This window comes from Vidua chalybeata, chromosome 13, assembly GCF_026979565.1.
Source record: "Vidua chalybeata isolate OUT-0048 chromosome 13, bVidCha1 merged haplotype, whole genome shotgun sequence".
NCBI classification, from domain to species: domain Eukaryota; kingdom Metazoa; phylum Chordata; class Aves; order Passeriformes; family Viduidae; genus Vidua; species Vidua chalybeata.
This window is the reverse complement of record NC_071542.1, coordinates 5,529,099-5,547,796: the sequence shown is the minus strand read 5'-3', so window position 1 is coordinate 5,547,796 and position 18,698 is coordinate 5,529,099. Positions and strand designations below refer to the sequence as shown.

Sequence of the window (18,698 nt, the reverse complement as noted above, 5' to 3'; positions counted from 1 at the left end):
TGCAAGGCAAGAGCTGTCTCTGAGGCTCCTTTGTTGACTTGTTACTTCCCATCTGGCTTCTTCATTTACTCCACTATGTCTAAAATTATAGGGGACTACTTGAAGTTTCCTCATTGCAAGTAACTGCAAGGAAGTTGCCAAACCAAGTTTCTACTTCATTAAAAAGGGGTCCATAATTGCTCAGGTACACAATTCACCCTCTCAGGTGCCTCTAAGCCAGTCTGGGTAGTCAGTGGCCTGGGAGATCCTGCAGTTCTGCTCTCCACTCCCATCTTGCTGATTTACCAAGGCAGAACCATCTCATGTCATTTTAGACTGAGTTGTTTGGGACCTCACAGCACAACAGTGAGGAAGAAATAACTCATAGACAAAACTTCCTGTAGCTTACAACTTTACTTGCTTTCTGAATGACAAGGCATCTATCTCAGGCATTTAGCATAAAGGGCTTGGTGATGTAGCAGAATAAGAAGGAAAAGAGTATTAAATTTAATATCGAAAGGCCATGGGACTTGGTCAGCTTTTCTGTCTTGACTCCAAAGATCCCTTCTTCAAATGAAACTAAAGAGCCTTTCTTCCAAAATTATTAACAAAATTACTCTTTTCATACACCTTCTGGCAAGGCTTTTACAACATGACACATTTTAGCAATAGTATTATTTGAAGTGGAGCTTAGAAAATGCTTTTGCTCTGTAGCATCAGTACAGTTCTAGAAAAATCCAGATTAAACATCCCCAATAGGGAGATCCATGAGGCTCTGTGGTATGTGGAGGTGGGTGATTAAATCAAGGAAATGCCATTTACCTGCTCGGGATGAGATTTTGCTACTTCACAGGTATTCAGGCAGTTTAAAATATTCAGAGATCCAAAAATAGTCCATTTGATTTTAATTATAGTAATTGTTCAAAATTAATCCAAAACCATACAAATGTACAAAGTGTACAAATGCACTGCTGTTTAACAACTATGTCCAGTGTTACTTCTCATATACACCATACTAATTAATGAATTATAACATTATAAAATGAGCTTAACAGAAACCTGTTACAGAGCTTACATAATTTCTGTACTTCTAAAATTGTACATATTTAATATTTTAATTAATTTGGTTTTATTATTTTATATATTCTAAACACATTCACTTTCCCCTCCTGATTAAAACTTCCAGCTTCTGTGTGGTCTCTGATAACTCCTTGACAAAGCGACACAAAAGCCCAAATCAATCCCACAGTGCAGGAAACATTTTTCACAATAAAAACCGTAACAGATACTGCACACTTAACTGTTCTGTAGAGAATACTGGAAAATGCAACCTAGAAATACCAAATCAGTTTGGATTGTTACACCATGCCAGTGAGTATTGCTTTACCTTATTCCTTGTAGCTTATCAAAGCACAGAGTTTCTTTTGCTGTTTTGAGCACGTAAAAATAGTTAATTAACCATTGGATTAAGTCACAGACTTAACATCTGTGTTTGGAAGGAAGCTTTTGCATCTTGGTATCTAAAAGGAGCTCTACAAACAGCTGAACTCTCAGCTGGGCAGTTGCTCTTAAAACCCTTCTCAGAGGAGGTATATTATCTACTGCTACTTTGGAAAGAACCTTCGATACTCACCCCTAGAACCCTGTTAGGAATCAGTCGCTGCAGGCACTACAGAGGGACAACAAATTATGCTCTACTGGCTTATTTTTCTGTGCTAATGAGAGGAAGGCAAAAGCAGGCATTACAGACTGGGGAAATAAAAACCTCAGCACATTTGGTCAGCCTTTGAAGTTTCACTGCTTTTGTCTGTTTAATCTGCTTAACCAAAGCTTCATTATAATCCAGTGCAAATACTTGAGCAGAAACATTTACTGTCAGAAAATGGGCACTTTCTCCACTTACTTTATACAGACTCTGTAAATTTCTCTCTCTGGATTGGAAAGCTCTTGGTCTTTCAAGGAAAAATATAAGTACACATACTGTCTCTTGTGAGTTTGAAAAAAAATAAGCACCTTTTAACAGCCTTGGAATGGATGAATTGTTAAAGCACTATGATAGATCAGCTACAGTCTTCAGACCAACAGACCAACAGTGGTTTTCCACACACCTCTGAAGTAAACAAAAAAAAAGCAGACCCAACTTGTTGACAGTGGTGAAGTTCAAACTTGCTTGTTACTGCAAATCCTGAATGTGTTAATTAGAACCTAGTTTTGAAAAAAACCACATTTCAGTGGTATATTTGTTCTCCTTTATGTAAACTGGCAACAGGTCTGCTAAGCTATGATAAAAAAAAAAAAAAAACAAAACACTGCTGATTCGTGTACTTCAGCCTAGAAACCACTATGTTGCTGAGAAACAGCATGAACTAATACTGGATTTATATCATTCCATTATATGGTTTTGCTACTTGTCTTTAGCATTAAAAAGGTATGCTCCTGCAGAAACAAATAGAGATTAGTATAACTGGTTTGTAAATCACAGAGTAACAAAATCAAGACCCTAAACGACTAGTCACCTTGCTAATATAGAAATTAATAAACACAAGAACTAGTTCCACAAACACCAATTATCCTTTGACTTTTGCAAATTAATTACACTATTTGCTGAGAAAAAGGCATGTCTATGGCTACAGCAACTGAAGAAAATTTTCTCTCCCACACCTAGATAATTTCAGTTTTCTACTAAATTAACATTAAATGTTACGTATTTCACTTCATATATAACCAAGCATTCAGTGAACAAGTACTGGGCCTGAATTTCAGGCTGCACCAAAACAAAGCCTGCAGCCCTGTTTCACTGCAGCTTTATGCAAGAACAACACGTGGGCTATGCACCAGTAAATACATCCTTGGTGAATCTCCAAGGTGGGAATCCAGACAGGAGAGGAAAGCCACTGGAAATGTCACACTACAAACTCTTACATGACATTGTGTCACCAGAAGCTGTGAATTTCAGTAAAGATATACCCCTGCAGGATGGCACAGTATTTCATGATTGTGATGAATGTAATGACCAGCAAAGGAAGTGGAAGAATTTGGGGAGTGACAGGGGATGGAGATGAGAGTCTGTTGTGCCACTGGAGCACATCCAAAGCCCATGCTTAAGCAGGTCTAAAACCAGTACTGAGCTCTATGAGCTCCAACGACCCCCAGAGTGCTGCTCCTTGGAACAGGGACTCATGTCCTTGCTCGATGGCTTGGCTTGCTTGTCTTGGGGACAGGACAGGATAGGGCTTTGGCCTCACCTTGTAACTGCAGAGCATCCATTGTCACACAGCTCAGAGGCACCTGGGGCACAAGGAAGGAGCAGTATTCCACAGCTGCTGCACTCCAGAGAGTTTTTGCCTGGACCAGGCCCAGCTGGTCAGCAGGCATGTGAACAGCAGGGCTTGGTGCACTGATGGGGACTGGACATGCAGGCAGTGCCTGGTGCACAAATGGACTGAGGGAGTAGGCAAGGGACCAAACAAATGTATGCCATGAATAATACAGGGTTTGACAGAGCTGTTCAAGCTAAATCAAGCACAAAATAATACAAAAATGGATCTGGCTAGGAAGCAGAGCTTACATCTGTGGACTAGTACAAATTACTTTGACTGACAGCTTGTTAAGATGTGGACTGATTGTCGTCATTTATGGAAACATTCATCTGTGGCCCTGTTAACACCATCTGACCAACTTTTCAGGTAATGTACCCTATGGCTTGCAGTATGCTGCAGAAAAGGTGGCATTACCAGAGAAATCAAATCTCAACTGTGTTGCCCAATTATAAAATTAGAATGCTCTACAGAGTTAAACTGGGATATTCATGCTAGATTTGAGCACAGAGATGTTTGCTTTGATGAGATAGTGAGAGAAAGAAGTCATCTGAATGTGAAATGAAATTCATATCAAGAGCATGTGCACTCTTACTTAAAAGAAAGTAAATAAGAACAATAAATAATTGGGAGAAAAAATAAATCATTATTTAGCAGAATCTCTGTTATCTGGAACTTAAATCCTGACATGAAAACAATTTCTATTTTGTGCTGCCTTTAAATGCAACATCCCACTTACACTATTCATCATCCTTCTTCACTCTGAAGGAACAATTTTTCCAAGTGCCCAACTAATTAATCTTTCAGGTGATTAGTTCTGCCTAGAAATTACTTTCCTCCTAATAACAAGGTCTTGCTCAGAGAAAAATCCTCCAAACTATGTGATGTATGTTAATAGCCAATTCTGTAGCCACTTACAAACTGGTAAGATTGTACTGAAAAGTTCTTCATTGCTAAATAAGTAGAGGGCATAAAACCATAATGCTATTTTAAATTTGTGTTATGCCACGAAGAAGCCAGAGCCATGAACAATGTCCCCAGCTGCAGAACACAGTAACAGTCTATGAATCTACTAAATTTCCAAAGCATGAGCTCTATCAAAAATGTATTTGTAGAACCAAAAATAGCTTTAGTAATTATTAGACTATGAAGTACCAAAAAACACCAAATAGAAAGAGGACCTCCAATATTTTTCACTAATAAGAGCATAGGGATTTGTAACAGTTTAAAGATTCTTTCAAATAAAATCCTATTTGCTTGAGACTACTCTTATTCTTAGTGATAGAGAGAGTTTTATCAAATCTTATATATGATCTCGAGACAGTCAGCCTACTGTGTTTTTCATATTGTTCAATTTGAACCCATGCTTTTGTAGCAACTTTGTCAGGGAACCTTTTTCTGTGGTAGAGACTAACACACACCAGGCAGGATGGCAGTGCCTGTCAGAGAGGCAAGCAATGTTGCTATTTCAAACTGAGGCCAGAAATCCCTCCTGCTGCTGGTGTGCAAACCAGAAAATGGTGCTACACTGCACAGAGAGCTGTGAGGAGCTTTCATGGCTTCATTACACTCTGTGTTCCTGGAGAGGCACAGCAAACATCTGCTGAAAAAAGAAAATTATTCCATTTTCTCTCTATATTCATTAACTGAGGGACACAGTTTGCAAAGTATGCAAGTAAGAAGTAACAAGCTCCTTTTTCAAAGCTAAGACCATTCTGCTGCATCTCCGAGAGATACACAGCACTTCCCCGGAGGCTTTGCAAGGGGAAAAACAGCTACAGCCTCAATACCAGAGCAGACTGGCTTGCTCTGAAATGGTGGAGATCCCCAGCTTCAGCACAAAGTCCATGGAGGCACAGAAGCAAAGTGTGTTGGATGAGCCCCTACAGAGAGGCAAGCACAGCCCAGCACTAATGTAACTGTACAGCTAATGAAACTATAATAAAGCAACTTAAAGAACTATTTGGAGTGTACTGCAGCACAGCCTGGCTCAGTGCATGCCTGGGGAGAACATACCCTGTGTAGTTTTTCAATACAGAATTTTTCTGTGTAGAATACGAAAGAAATTCACTGACAACCTTAGACACCACATCTACCACACTTTAAGGAAGCAAAAGGCATTCCTGCAACAGTTTGTCCTTTCCCTTACTGCACCAAATTTCAGGGAAGACATGTCAACAATAATGTTAATCTCCATTTGTTACTTATTCCAGTTCTGTTAATACCTTGCTAGATCCTCCTCTTGCCTTTAGCCATTCTGTCTGGGTGCTTGGGAGATGGGGAACACAAACACCAGCCTGTTCTGTGCCTTTGCACTTTTCTCCCCGAAGAACCTTCAGCCTATAGACACTCCATAGGCCAGTTTTACTCCCAGATCTTACATATAAACCAAGACACTAAGATGGGAAGTGGTGAGCAGCTTTACCTAAGTGACTATTCTCAAGAGGTCTGATACAGCAGGATGGATGAGCAGGGAGAGGCAGTAAGCAGCCTCTAACATTATATTAGCCGAAGTAGACTGGTAATTACTAGTTTCATCTGTAAGACAATTTTGTTGATAATTCTTATTTAAAGATTTAAGATGACCCTGGTATCTAGTTCTGACAAGGCTCAGGAATGTTTTTTGTACTATAACTATTATCTGTCTTGGCTAATGTAAAGACTCTGCTAGATAACAGTTTTAAAAGAAGTCAGGGTGCTTCCAGATTATTTGCATGTGGGCTATTTCTCTTAAATTATTCTAAACTATAAGCCTTTAGTACAAGCCATTCATTCTAACCTGAAATATAAAACTGCTATTATAATGAAAACCCCTGGGATTCAACACCCTCAATAGCAAACCTTTGTGCAATTAATCAACACTTATGAAATCATGATCAACATGACAAGGTACTTCCCTTAATACAAAACTAAGCCTGAGAACAGTTCTCACTAAAACTACCCACATACTTAATTCTTCTGGTTATTTGCGGTTTAGAAAATTGTGTCAGTAGATGTCAACCATGCCTGCAGAAAAGACTAGCCCTTACTAGCCCTACACTTATATGCAGATGCAAAAAAACATTGATTTGGACTAGAATATTGCCTCCATCAGTGAGACTGGGTCATTCAAGTCCACAATATTAAAAACAAAGCTATTAGAGTAGAAATAATCAAAGATGTGCTTGCTGTTTGGAAAAGGACTAAAAGTATAAGCACTTCTTTGATACAAGAGATTACAAGTTCCTAGTTCAGAGAGAACTATACAACTTCTGGCAAGTCAGCTTGTCATACTGATTTTTCATACATGACATAATAGTATGGTTTGAGACCTTTTTCTTTATGAAACAGGGCAAACCACAAACATAAAACTGAAGAAAATGACTACATGTTGCATGGAGTATTATTAATCTATGAGAGTTTGTTCTAAATGCACACTTGTAATTAGTATTACTTGAAGTACAAAGCACATTAAACAGCTGGGCTTGAAGAATTTGTTACACTGACATTTTCAAAATGTGGTGACAAAAACCCAGCACTTAAGGCATACTGAGATGCACGTTAATAAAATGCACTTTAAAAATGCTACGAAGCAACATTTCCCTATTCACAATATAAAGAATATATGGATATCTCAGAAGTCTCTTAATTCTGGAGATGCTGAACAAATATGTATTTTGAGAAAAGATACTATAGACATTTAGTTTTCCTGTGTACTGTCATTATGCAGCCTTTTTGCAAATATGTATGTAACACACTGGTTAGCCAATCTGCCTCTGGAGAAATGAACATTAGTTTGCAGCACACGCAGTTTTCCTGACAGCAAGATTCTTCAGGTAGAATTCTGCTAAAGAGTTTGAGCAGTTGAAAATTTGCAACTTTCTGTGGCTAATTTCACACTCAGTAGAGCAATTTTTTTCTGGGCATTAGTTAAGACCTGAAACCTTTCATAGAACATGCCACAATCAGGTGCATTTTATTCCCTGCTGCTTTCTGTCATTTTCAAAAAAGAATTTCCAGCTATTTAAACTCTTGGAATGCAGGGTTTGCACAAAATTATTTCTCATAATTTTTCAGAAACCTTTATAAAAGCATTGGAATTTAAGGTTAAAATTATTTCCTGCAGACTCTAAATACTTATGTTTGAAATATTGCATTATGTACACCAGAGAGTTGCCAACATTTATTGGGAACTTAGTGAAAACCTAAATCTTTCAGGGCGGAAATAATTACAGAGGGTGAGGGCAATGGAAGATTGCACAGCTTACAGTTTTCAGAAAATCTGGTCAATCTTTTCAGTCCTTATGCATCTAAAACCCATGAAGAGGTGAGTGAAGAGAACCAACGGGTGCCACAGAACAGAAAACAGTATGTCCAGTGATGTTCCTGGACTTTTTTATCATGGTGTTGCAGCACTTTGTTCCTTCTCTTTATAATGCTTGCCACAGTCTATCCATGATTTGAATTAGAGTGATAGTGGAGAAAAACTATAATAAAAGTTTCCATTTTCTGGATTTAATCCGTTACCAAAAATAGAAAAGAAAACTTTAAAATCCTGAATTAGAGGAGCTAAAGTAGACTGGAACAGGCCAGGAGCTGTTTCCATGGCTGTCTCTGGCTCAGCAGGTGGTGGGTGCCTGCTCAGAGCCCAGTGGGACCACAGCAAAGGGCAGGAAGGACATAACAGCGGATGGGAGCTTCTTTGGGGCCATACTTTAAAGAGCTGGGGGGTAACAAGGGCCAAATGTGGGCTTCTTTGGCTCCTCAATCTCTTGAAAGATTGGTATGTGAATACTCAGACATCACAGGTAGGCTGGGGCTCCGTGAGACCTCTCACCTCCCAGCCCAATGAGCTCTATGGCAGGAATGCATTGCTTCACACGACAGCAGCAGCACTGCGGGTATGAATGTGATGGGGCTCTTGATGTTTGTTAAAAATCTTTCACTGGGCAACCTCCTTGATTGCCAGCGCTCACTGAGGTGGGGAAAACCACCAAAAATTATGCCCTCTTCCAGTTCCAAGATTTCCATAATACCTGACCTACTGTAAGACCTTGATGAACTCTCCTGGAAACAAATACATACAGAAAGAAGCTTGCTCATCAGAAGGCGTATTGCCACAAGAGAGCTCCAGAAAGTAATATTACTGGCTAATTTTGAAAACTCAGAACAGCCCCCCAAAAATGAAAAGTTACAACCTATGAAGTAAAGAAAACCCCAGAACTCTGTCTCAGTCTCCATCTCTTGATCTACCTGCAGAGGTAGATCAAAGGTATGTGATGCTTCTTTGCCAGCATTTCTACATCACATTACAGTCACACTCAAGCAATTTTTTAATTTTGAAGGGTTGAGACATCATTTTTGGACCTGAAAACTCATTTTATCTTCTTTCTCTCAAAATGAGAAATCTAAGAAGTCTAATCAGAACACTGTCATTTCAAGGGAATTATCTTTCTCCCATCAGCTGCAGGTCACTATGCAGCTCTTCAGCGCAAATTTCAGTTGTACATATCGCTGTGACAAAAGGTAGAAGACTATCAGGAATGAAATGAAAAATAATTTTAAATCATGGCCTACCTGCTTGTCCCTGGAAGTGTTTCAGAGTTTGGAAAGATGAATTACAGCTAGAATAAATAAAGTGCATTTAACTCTGTGCTTCTGTCCCATCTCTCTGTTTATTGTTCAGACGTCTCATTCATCTTACTGTTAGGACTTTCAGTCTCTGAAGTTCATGAGAATTCCCAAGGAGATGGGTTTCCACCACTTTAAGAAGAGAATCTCATATGATAAGCATGTGAGCAGCTTCTTTGTTCAAACCAATCTCATGACTCCCTTTGAAGGTAATCCTTTAGAAGTCTCATGACCCATCTCTCTGCCCAGAGGGTATTTTCATCTCATGGTGGAACAAGGCACAACAAATCTACTTTGATAGCGCCCAAATCTCCAATTTGTTAAACCTCCTTTCCTCTTCAAACAGGGGATGTACTTGCTGTAAAAATGCCGGCACTGCAGAAAGGCTAAAGCAGGAGCTGAAACTTTTAATTTGAAGTATCCCCTCCCTTCTGCTAAAATATCAACGCTATTTGCATAATTGAGACAATTGGACATAATAGTCCTTTCAGGGGTCCTCATTAGATGTACAGCTCTACATTCTTTGAAAAGAAGAAAAAAGGAGGTCATACAGCATTAATTATATCTAATCCTTTTTAGAACAATTTGAAGTTGGGCAAAATGCTGTACTAAAACAGTTGAAGTTGTAAATAAGCCATTAATTTTGTAACCTTACATATCACATGCATTTTCATCCCTGTTGCCTTTGTCAATATAATTAATTCCTTTGCTGACATGGGCTTTTTTGCATCTTCTAATACTTTAAAACCACCAACAGCACAGGACACAGTGTGTTGCAGGTAGGTCTTTTTTCTAACTTTCAACATTTGCCTTAATGAGCTAGGGGCCAAAATAATTGCCACAATGCAACAGATAAGGGTGAGATCCAGAATCACATCTAAGGATCATGGTGTCTGGAGCTAAAGGCTGCCTTCCTGCCCTTGCTGCATTGCACTGTTAGACTCTAAACTTATTTCCCTGTTCCTGTAACTTATCTCCAATGTACTGAACACGTACTCGCCTGTGGCTGTCAACAAAATATTTTACAGATCTGATTTCAGCTTCTGTCTACCCTAAATGGCAAAGTGTACAGCTGAAACAGCTTTGGTTTAGAACAAGACCCTGGGCTTCCTAGTGAGACAAAGCTCCTGCTGGCTTAGAAAAAGGATGGAGGATGGAAGATTCTTGAAAGGTCAGCACAGAAATGGAGGGAGGACATACAAAGAAGTCCACAGATGTTTCTTTTTCCAGTGGAAATCAAATTTGAGAGGCCTTTATGGATATCTCTGTTATCTAGAATGTGGGGTACTCTGTGAGCTAGAAGAAGATGACCTATTGGACAAGAAATACTATCAAAGATACATAAGCCAAAAAATTAATACAAAATGGTGATTTGGGCACTTAACTCCCTTTTGAAAATGGAATGTGGGTATGATATCTGGTGGTTTTTTGGCTAGGTACTCGATAGCAATGGAAGTTGAAAAGCAACTAATTCCTCTCTGCTGTTGAACAAGTTCTCCTTGGCCAGCCATTATGTAAGAATGGGAGTTGTATCTACAATACCTGCATTTGGAAAGCACGACACATTTTAAGAACCAATATTGGAATCATCACCCCTGTTTGTTTTGTTCTTCTATTTTGTTAGCCCAAACTGCAATGACAGAAATGCACACCTGAGAGTATACACCATTCATAAAAATCAAACACAAGTTTTGCAGACTCTTTATCAGAAATTTGATGGACATGCAGCCTGCCAGCACTTTCCTTTGGGAACACCATAACTGCTCTGGCACCTGAGTTTAAGTACAAGAGTCAAGAAAGACAACCAAGACATGCATCTACCCAAAAAGAACAAAATTGTAACTGTTAAAGACTTCAGTTTAAGGTGACTGAGATCAAAGACCCCTCTATAGGCAATAAGAACACTTTCCTCACTTGCTATTGCAAATAAAGAACAAGTTTGGATAATGCTGAAAACCACACTTTTCAGATGCAGCATTTTAAGCAATTCCACAGCTTGTCGGGATGCCTACACTGAATGTTCTGAACAGTACTTCAGATAACACATAATTCTCTCTCTCTAAAAATATAATGATAATACCACAATAGTTCTAGAATACAATAGGAATTAACCAGCATGTTCCAGGGGTGAGCTGGGGAACAGCCCTGTAAAAGCAAAGGGCCTTATACACAATGTGTGTAAAATAAACCATAATCAAGTTGGCTAGAAAACCTAATAAAAGTGCACTTCTGTTGTTAAGGGCACACTGTCTGCTGTGCTTACTGTCTGAAAAGCCTATGACAAAATTCTGCATGGTAAGAGGAAGAAACTGCTGGCATTTAATTCTAAATGTATAATTCTGCCAAGTTCAGCCAAAGTGCTCATTCAGAGTTCAAAGGAATAACACACATGAGTGAAAAAAATTACATTCTCAGAGAAAAGGCCACTAGACAAAGGATAGTTTTCATGGATGCCTGCACTCATACTATGGGAAGGCTCACAGCACTTGGAGTTTGTTTTGTGACATGGCTTGATATAAATGCGCTGTGAAGGAAAGGGATAAAGATATGCATCTCTGCTGCCCTCACTGTGACTGTCTCAGAAAAAAACTCCCTTAGTTTCCAACAGCACCCATATGCTTACAGGGAGTAAGCAGCAAGGAAGAACTCATTAATTTGGTTTTACTGATTTAAACAGTATTTTCATATACGATAAAGAGTCCATACCAAAAAAGCTTTCATTACATCCTTCACTGTCAAACCACACCCCTATTACTCCCACCACCAAAATAAAAATACCTGCGTAATCAGTTATATTACGTAGGAATAATGGACAGCTCACATAATTTTTCCCAAGTGGTAAGTTTTGTATGGCATGTTTGATAGCTCACTTACTGAATGCAGCCAATAGCCTTTCTAACAAAAAGATAACACATGACACTTCTCTGATTTGATGCATTTGCTAATGTCTCTCAAATGTGTGTCTATCAATGAAATCAACACAACGTACCATTTCTTATCAGATAATTATTGGTCTTGATACTACTCTTCTAATAAAAGCATACTTCAAATAGTATGAAGGGAATTTTTTCCCCCTGAATTTATTCTCCTGCAGTGTTTATGTAGCATTCTCTGAGAGCTTTCAACCCCTATCATATATGCATTCATGCATAGACATATCAAAAGTAAAATTCATGAATAGCAGATGGAGGAGCTGAACTTTGACATAGCAAAATGCACTGCAAGATGCAATGCCTTCGTTTTTTTGTGTAAGACTATTTGCAAAACTGTACATGAGTAGGAACTGTGACAGTTACATGAGAAACACCTAAGGTATATATATATATATATATCTTGTAATCTTCCTTTCCACAGTCATTATCAGGCCAAATCCAAACTTGAAATGCCCCAGTAAACTATAAACATGAAAGTCACAAAGGAGCGAGCAGTAATTACAATGGGACATAATTAAGAAAATGTTGAAGAAGGGGAGAGGGTGGCAAAATCACAAAATGCCATGCCAAAATCCCCTTGGATCCAAGTTTCATCATTTGAGAGGAACCAAATGCTACTTACAAGCCAAACCTGCTGTCATATCAGAGAAAACCTGCAGCTCAAGGAAGCCTCTATTTTCCTTGTAGCTGAATTAAAGCTTGAACCAATGACCAGGGTTTCACAGAATAAACCACTACTAACTAGTGAGAACTGTGATGAGCATTAATACAAATGTCACAGCTATACATGCCAGAATAGATGAGAAATGATGAGATAATCATCATGTCTCTGCAACTGCTGGTGAGGTGGTTGTGGTACAGGCAAGGCAGGGCTGGCACCTCCCTTACTACTGTCGGCTTAAGCACAGCATTCTCTGTAGCCTCTAGAACTACAATAAAACCTGAGTTCATTCATAAAAGCCAAAATGTAACCCCCAAAGAAGAAACAGTTTGACAGCAAAATGATCATAAACCCTCTTCCTACCAGTGATGAATTACCCAGGCATTCTGGGTGTAGAAAAGCTGATACAAACAACAACTCAACAGCCTTGAATGTAATCAATGAACAGTATAACCCACAAACAGAAATGGTGAGAAATAGCTTCATTCCCAATCTGATTCCTATAACCCAAACTACATTTACTGAAATGTGATAATCTCTGCACAAAATGGGTTTGGATGGAATGGAATTATCTGTCTAGTTTGAAGTACAGGCTATCATCCCCAGCAAATGTATTATGACCTTAAGTAGGATCTGGTTAAACCACCCAGTGCAGCAGCAATAAAAAATGCATTCCCCTTATTATCTCCTTGATACAATCCACTCCCTCCCTCCCAATCTACAATCCATTGAAAACACCTAGTTCCTGGGAAAAGATATACTGCTGCTTATGCAGGGAATAAGTGCTTTTAGATGGACAGAACTATAAAATAAATTTGATAGTTTCTTTCAGCTTTCTGATACTATCACTGCAATTCTTCTCTGGATGACAGAGATGTATAACTAAGTTAAATAATTGCCTTCTTTACTGCTCAAGTTCAACTCTGAATTCATCTGCAGCACTCCTGTAATGTCAAGTGATTGGAATTGGAAAGACTATTTTTAAAGCAGAACAGATGAGAATTGACACAGCCTTTTTAAATCTGGTGCTAATGTAAGAAAGACTGTTCGATCCTGTGAGAAGTGTGAGGGAAGTGAGTTATTTTTGGCAAGGTTTCACTCACTGATATGTTTCTGCAATACAGTCAAGTGCCATAAGTACTACTCCTCCTTAAGAGAAAACTTTTAAACTTCACATAGCAACAGAGGCAATTGCATACATTTCACAATTCTCCTTCCCCCACCCCCTTTTTTTGGTGTTTGAAAAGACTTTGTACAGAAAAAACAGCAACAAACTGTTTGTTCTGCTTAAGCACAACTGACATCAAAGATGAGCTGTGACAAAGAAGAAAAAAGTGCTGATCACTCAGGGCAGCAACACACCAGTGCCATCCATGCCAGCAGCTCCACGGGGGCCTGAGCACTTGAATTCCTCTCTTACCTGGACTGCTCACATCCAGCTTTTAACACAAAGGCATTTGCTTAACTCTTAATTCTGTAAATGTTTAACTCTTGATTCTGTAAATGTTTACACATGTGCTTAATTTACAGCCATGATGAACCCACACATTGCCACAAAATGATGCCATACCCAGAAAGCTGTTCAGCCAATGATACATCTATGTATGCACAAACCAGTGTCTTTACAATAAAGATAACACTCTCTGTTTCACCAACTGTGTTCATCTGAAGAGTTTAATGTACAAACTCCCACTTAGACTTACACAGTAGACAGCTATTTACCTGCTGATTAAAGTTTGTGAAGTTAGTGTTGGTCCCAAGCCAAACAGCTTGGAGGCATTCTGGAATCATGGGACATTTGACTGGAAATCTGCTGTCATAAATTCAGGTCCCACTGATCAATATGGGTTAAGATAAATTAAAACCACAGTATGTTGCTGAAACAGTATGAGGCATTGCAGCTTTCAGCTTTGTCAAACACATTATGTTCCCCCCAGTAATTAAAACAGAAATGCCAGCAAGCAGCAAATGCTCTTGTCAGAGAGATTCTGAAGTTAATAATTCTTCTAAGCATTACTGGGAAGGGTAGGAAATCTCTAAATCTTATTTAGTTTCAGTAATCTTCAGCTGTATGACCACTAAAAAAGAATTCAGGAATTTTCTCCCTAGTGTATTTAGTTTTACATTTTTATGCAAGTATTTTCTCTGCTACCAAGTGTAGTAGGGGCTGAAAAAATGCAAGTGTTTCTGAGTAAATGCTCAGTTTCATTAGATGCCATGAGACATGTGCATAATTTACCCTTTAAACTTGCATTTCTAACTTTCTCCTCAGACTAGCACTTAGAGAAAAGAAACACATGGGTTACAATACCATCATTTCACCTTGAAATGCCATAGAATATGTAAGTCAGCATATAAATTTATATGGACAATCTTCTATCTTTCTATTCAAGACAATCTTCAAGTTCTCTTTGACTGAGGACATCATGTTCAAATACGGCAGCTCCAAGCTTTATTATATCCCTACATAAAGACTGTGGTAATTTAAACATCTTGGTGATTCTGTACAGCAGCACCAGGCACAAAAGCAGAGCTGACAGCACAGCTAAACTTAACCCTAAATGCCATTCTACCAATGCATTAATTTGCTGAGCTTAAGATTTCCTACCAGTCCACCTGAGAGCTATGCAGGACACACATCCAGCCCCTTGCACCATCACAAAACCAGCTGGAGAGGAACTGTCACTGTCACTGGTGGCCAACAGAGCAGCATAAGCCACAAGCTGCTTCAGCATAGAGGTTAAATAGCAAAATATTTTTAAAGGTTAGAGTTCAACAGCTGATGTTTGTTGGAACAACAGCTGAGAATGATACTTGATACTGACCAAATGTATACTCTGCAATAATTAATCTATTCTCAACGGAAGGCTGTCAAATGAATTACTTCACACGTTTCTCATAGCAAAAGAAGAAACAGAAGTGAGTTCAAAGACAAGATGTTGCTGTTCATCCTCCCATCCTGTGCTACTGCCATACTCATCACAAGACTGCTTTTCTGACTTGTCCAGTGTGAGGGAAGTTCATTAAACATAGAACACAGTTTTAGACCAAAGCAGAACTTCTGAAATTTAAAATAAAATAAGTAAACAGAGTTTCTAATGAAACTCAGTAACAGACTTTATATGGGAAGACTTGACCACATTTCTATGCCTATTTCCATGCTGATTCATCTGAACAGATTATAAAGAATATAAATTCACTACAAAAGGTCTAGTACCCTCCTGGATCTAATTTGAGATGTGAATACTGGAGATGTGGAAGTACAAAATACATGACCAAAAGCATCTAGGATTCCAATCATGCCCTGCTAGTGAGACTGAGAGCTTGCTAAGACAGACACAGATTTATTTTTTGTTTGTAAGTGCAAAACACATACAGACCTCATATACATGGATTAAAGTACACGTGCAATATATTATACACACTTTTGACAACATTTAGCAATCCTCTTGTAATTTAGGCATAGCAATCACATCTATGCTACTTCTATGTGGCAGACTGAAATCTGGGGCATTATCTCCTTTCCAAGACCTGTTTTGTAATAATCCTGCTGGAATACACAGTGTGTAACAACCTCCTTAGCCTGCCCTTCAAGAGTGAATGTTTCTCATATTTCATCAAAGCTATACCACAACAAGTTACACTTACAGAATTACAGTGCTCTGGTTAATCAAGATATTCACAGTACTTTTCTTTCTGATAGTCTTTGGCTGGAACCCATGAGAATTTCTCTAAGATAGCTTCCCTGCTTGCTTTCCCTTTCATTTGGGAGGGCGACCATAACTAACACTGTGGGTGCACTCTGGACCATGCACTTACCAGTTAATATGGTTACATTAACCCTCACGGTATTTATTCATTCAGCAAAATTGTAGCAGTCCATTTAGGGAGAGTGGCGGGGAATAAAAAAGGAGAGAAGGAGGAAGGGGAGAGGGGAAGTGCCTATTTCTGGTCTAAACTTTTTGCTACCTGGGCTTGTTTAGGACCTTCTTGTCCATTATGACACTGTCTCTCTTACTGAAAGTCATATAAAAGTGTTGTGTACTGGCTTCTTGATAAATTCCATTAGGCCTGAACAGAGTTCTCTTATTCTACAGCTCTAAAGGCCAAGATTTCAAAGAGTACTTCCACAGATGCCACTGCATTTACCTCAAAGTCCTTGGAAGTGCTTGCTACTCTCTTCCTAGCTTCGTTGGTAGTAAGGCTGTGGTTTGACAGACACAGGCTGAAGTCTATTCTTGTCTTGAATCCTCTTCTGTCCCTAAACTACCACAGTTCTGAAAAATCCTGAAATGATGCACTCCTTTTCTTCTTAAATGGCTTCCTGAACATGTCCTAGAGAATACTAGATCCTTGTCAAGGGGCATCCAGCCTCACTGAGGGGTTTAACAGAAGTCACTATAAAGGTACTGACCATGTACTATTCACTGCACAGAATAATTCAGATTCTTCCTGTGTGTGTATAACTCTCTTACTGCATTCATTACTTTGTTGACACTTCTGATAGAGGCATCTATCCAAATTATATAGGTATACTTAAATTATGCCTAAAGCCAAAAGAATGCCTTTTCAGGGAATGATAGAAAGCATCAGTGTGCTTATTTTATTGGCTTTTCAGGCTGGAGGTTCCCATGAAAGATTAGGTAAGATGATTTGTGCTTTTCAGTTGCAAAGCTCAGGATAAGCTGGATGTTCTCAGGACATGTTCTCAGCACTGTTCAACTTTGCTGAATGTGCAGTTCCATTGAACTCTGATTACTACAGAGTTACAGCTCACTGACATAAAGCATTAGCATGATATTTTACTTTTTTTCCCCCAGCAGCCATTCAAGAACAGTACAGGGGAAAGAAAACAGCATTCTGAAACAAGAATCACAGAGGAAATAGGCGCCTTATTTAAAGTACTGCCAACAATCTTAATTTTATCATAATGCTATTTCAGGACTACCAGTGAGCAAATCTGCGCACAGCAGCATGGGTTTGTTTTGTCTGGGAAAAGACCCATGGAAACATATAGTACTTTGCACTTTTTATGAACAAGAAAGCAATAACCTTGATTTACAGTTACAGGCTGCAGGCTAAAGGAGTCTTTTCAAAAGGAAAGGCTTATGATCAATGCTTTCAAGCACTGAAATGCACAACTGAATAAAACAGATGCAGAAGCCAAAGCTACGAGCAGGAGTTGATGAAAGCACATTGTAATTCCACATGCTCTGCTGCACAGCCAAATTACACCAACCAAACAACTCCTCACTTTTCCAGCACAGAAAGGTGGGATTTGGAACGTAGCTTTTCAGACTGGTCTGGTAAGGGACTTTAAATGTGCCAGTTATTGTGTGCTTCTCCAAGAAACTGTTTTGTATGAGAAAGAGAATAGTGTGGAAATGTCATCTGAGAACTTCTTGAGAGTAAATGCATCTTTTTATCACTGTAAATGAGTCCAAACAGGAGTCCAGCAACTCAACCATCAAACTGAGATTTGCATTGAGCAGACATATCTACACAGAGAATAAGGTTCAGAGTACCTTGTAATGTACTTACTGGACATGTTAGAAGTCACTAGCATTCTTCATAATTCATCCCATCTATTTATTGGTTTTAAGTGCAAAAATGGTCATTCTTACAAATACTCATGTTAGTCCTTCAGAGAACAGAGGCTGCTGATGACAACTACTGCAGAAATGGCTGATATGATGCTTTTACATTCATGGAGCAATCATCACCCCTATTAAAACAGGCATTATATTTCCTTCAGTGTCTCTAACAGATTAATGCTGGTGAAGGGACCTACTCACAGAGCCAGGATTCTGCCAGTACCAGCACTGACTGAACTGAATGAATCTATGGACAGAGAACTCTAAAATGGATCTATCCACCTCAACTGTTTCCATAACTTTCTACAATTACCTCTAACAACAGTACCACAACTGAAAAATCTGCAAATAAAAATGGTGAATTTGCATGTTCTGATGGCTGAGGGGCAATTACTTGCTAAGTTTGTGTTGCTTTTATTCTTCAGTCATGTTTTTTACATGGGGAGCAAAATAACATTTGATACTGCAGTAAAAGTATTGCATTACAGCTCTGGCCACTACCATATGGCTCTGCAGATTAAAAAAGCTTTATCAGACAGAAGTCTCATGAATTCTACCTCAAGAACTTGTACACTAGTGTATACCAGCCTCAGAGTAAGATCAC

General features: G+C 38.9%; 1 protein-coding gene across 1 annotated transcript in view; it reads right to left on the bottom strand.

Moving 5' to 3' along the window:
- Window positions 1-8,864, bottom strand: part of TRPM1 (transient receptor potential cation channel subfamily M member 1) — a gene marked incomplete at its 5' end in the record, with an annotated part of 45,888 nt that extends 37,024 nt beyond the window's left edge. The window contains one exon of the mRNA XM_053954218.1: window positions 8,853-8,864. Within this exon, the coding sequence (XP_053810193.1) occupies window positions 8,853-8,864 (12 nt within the window). The remainder of the gene's footprint in view (window positions 1-8,852) is intronic.
- Between the last annotated feature and the right edge of the window lie 9,834 nt (window positions 8,865-18,698).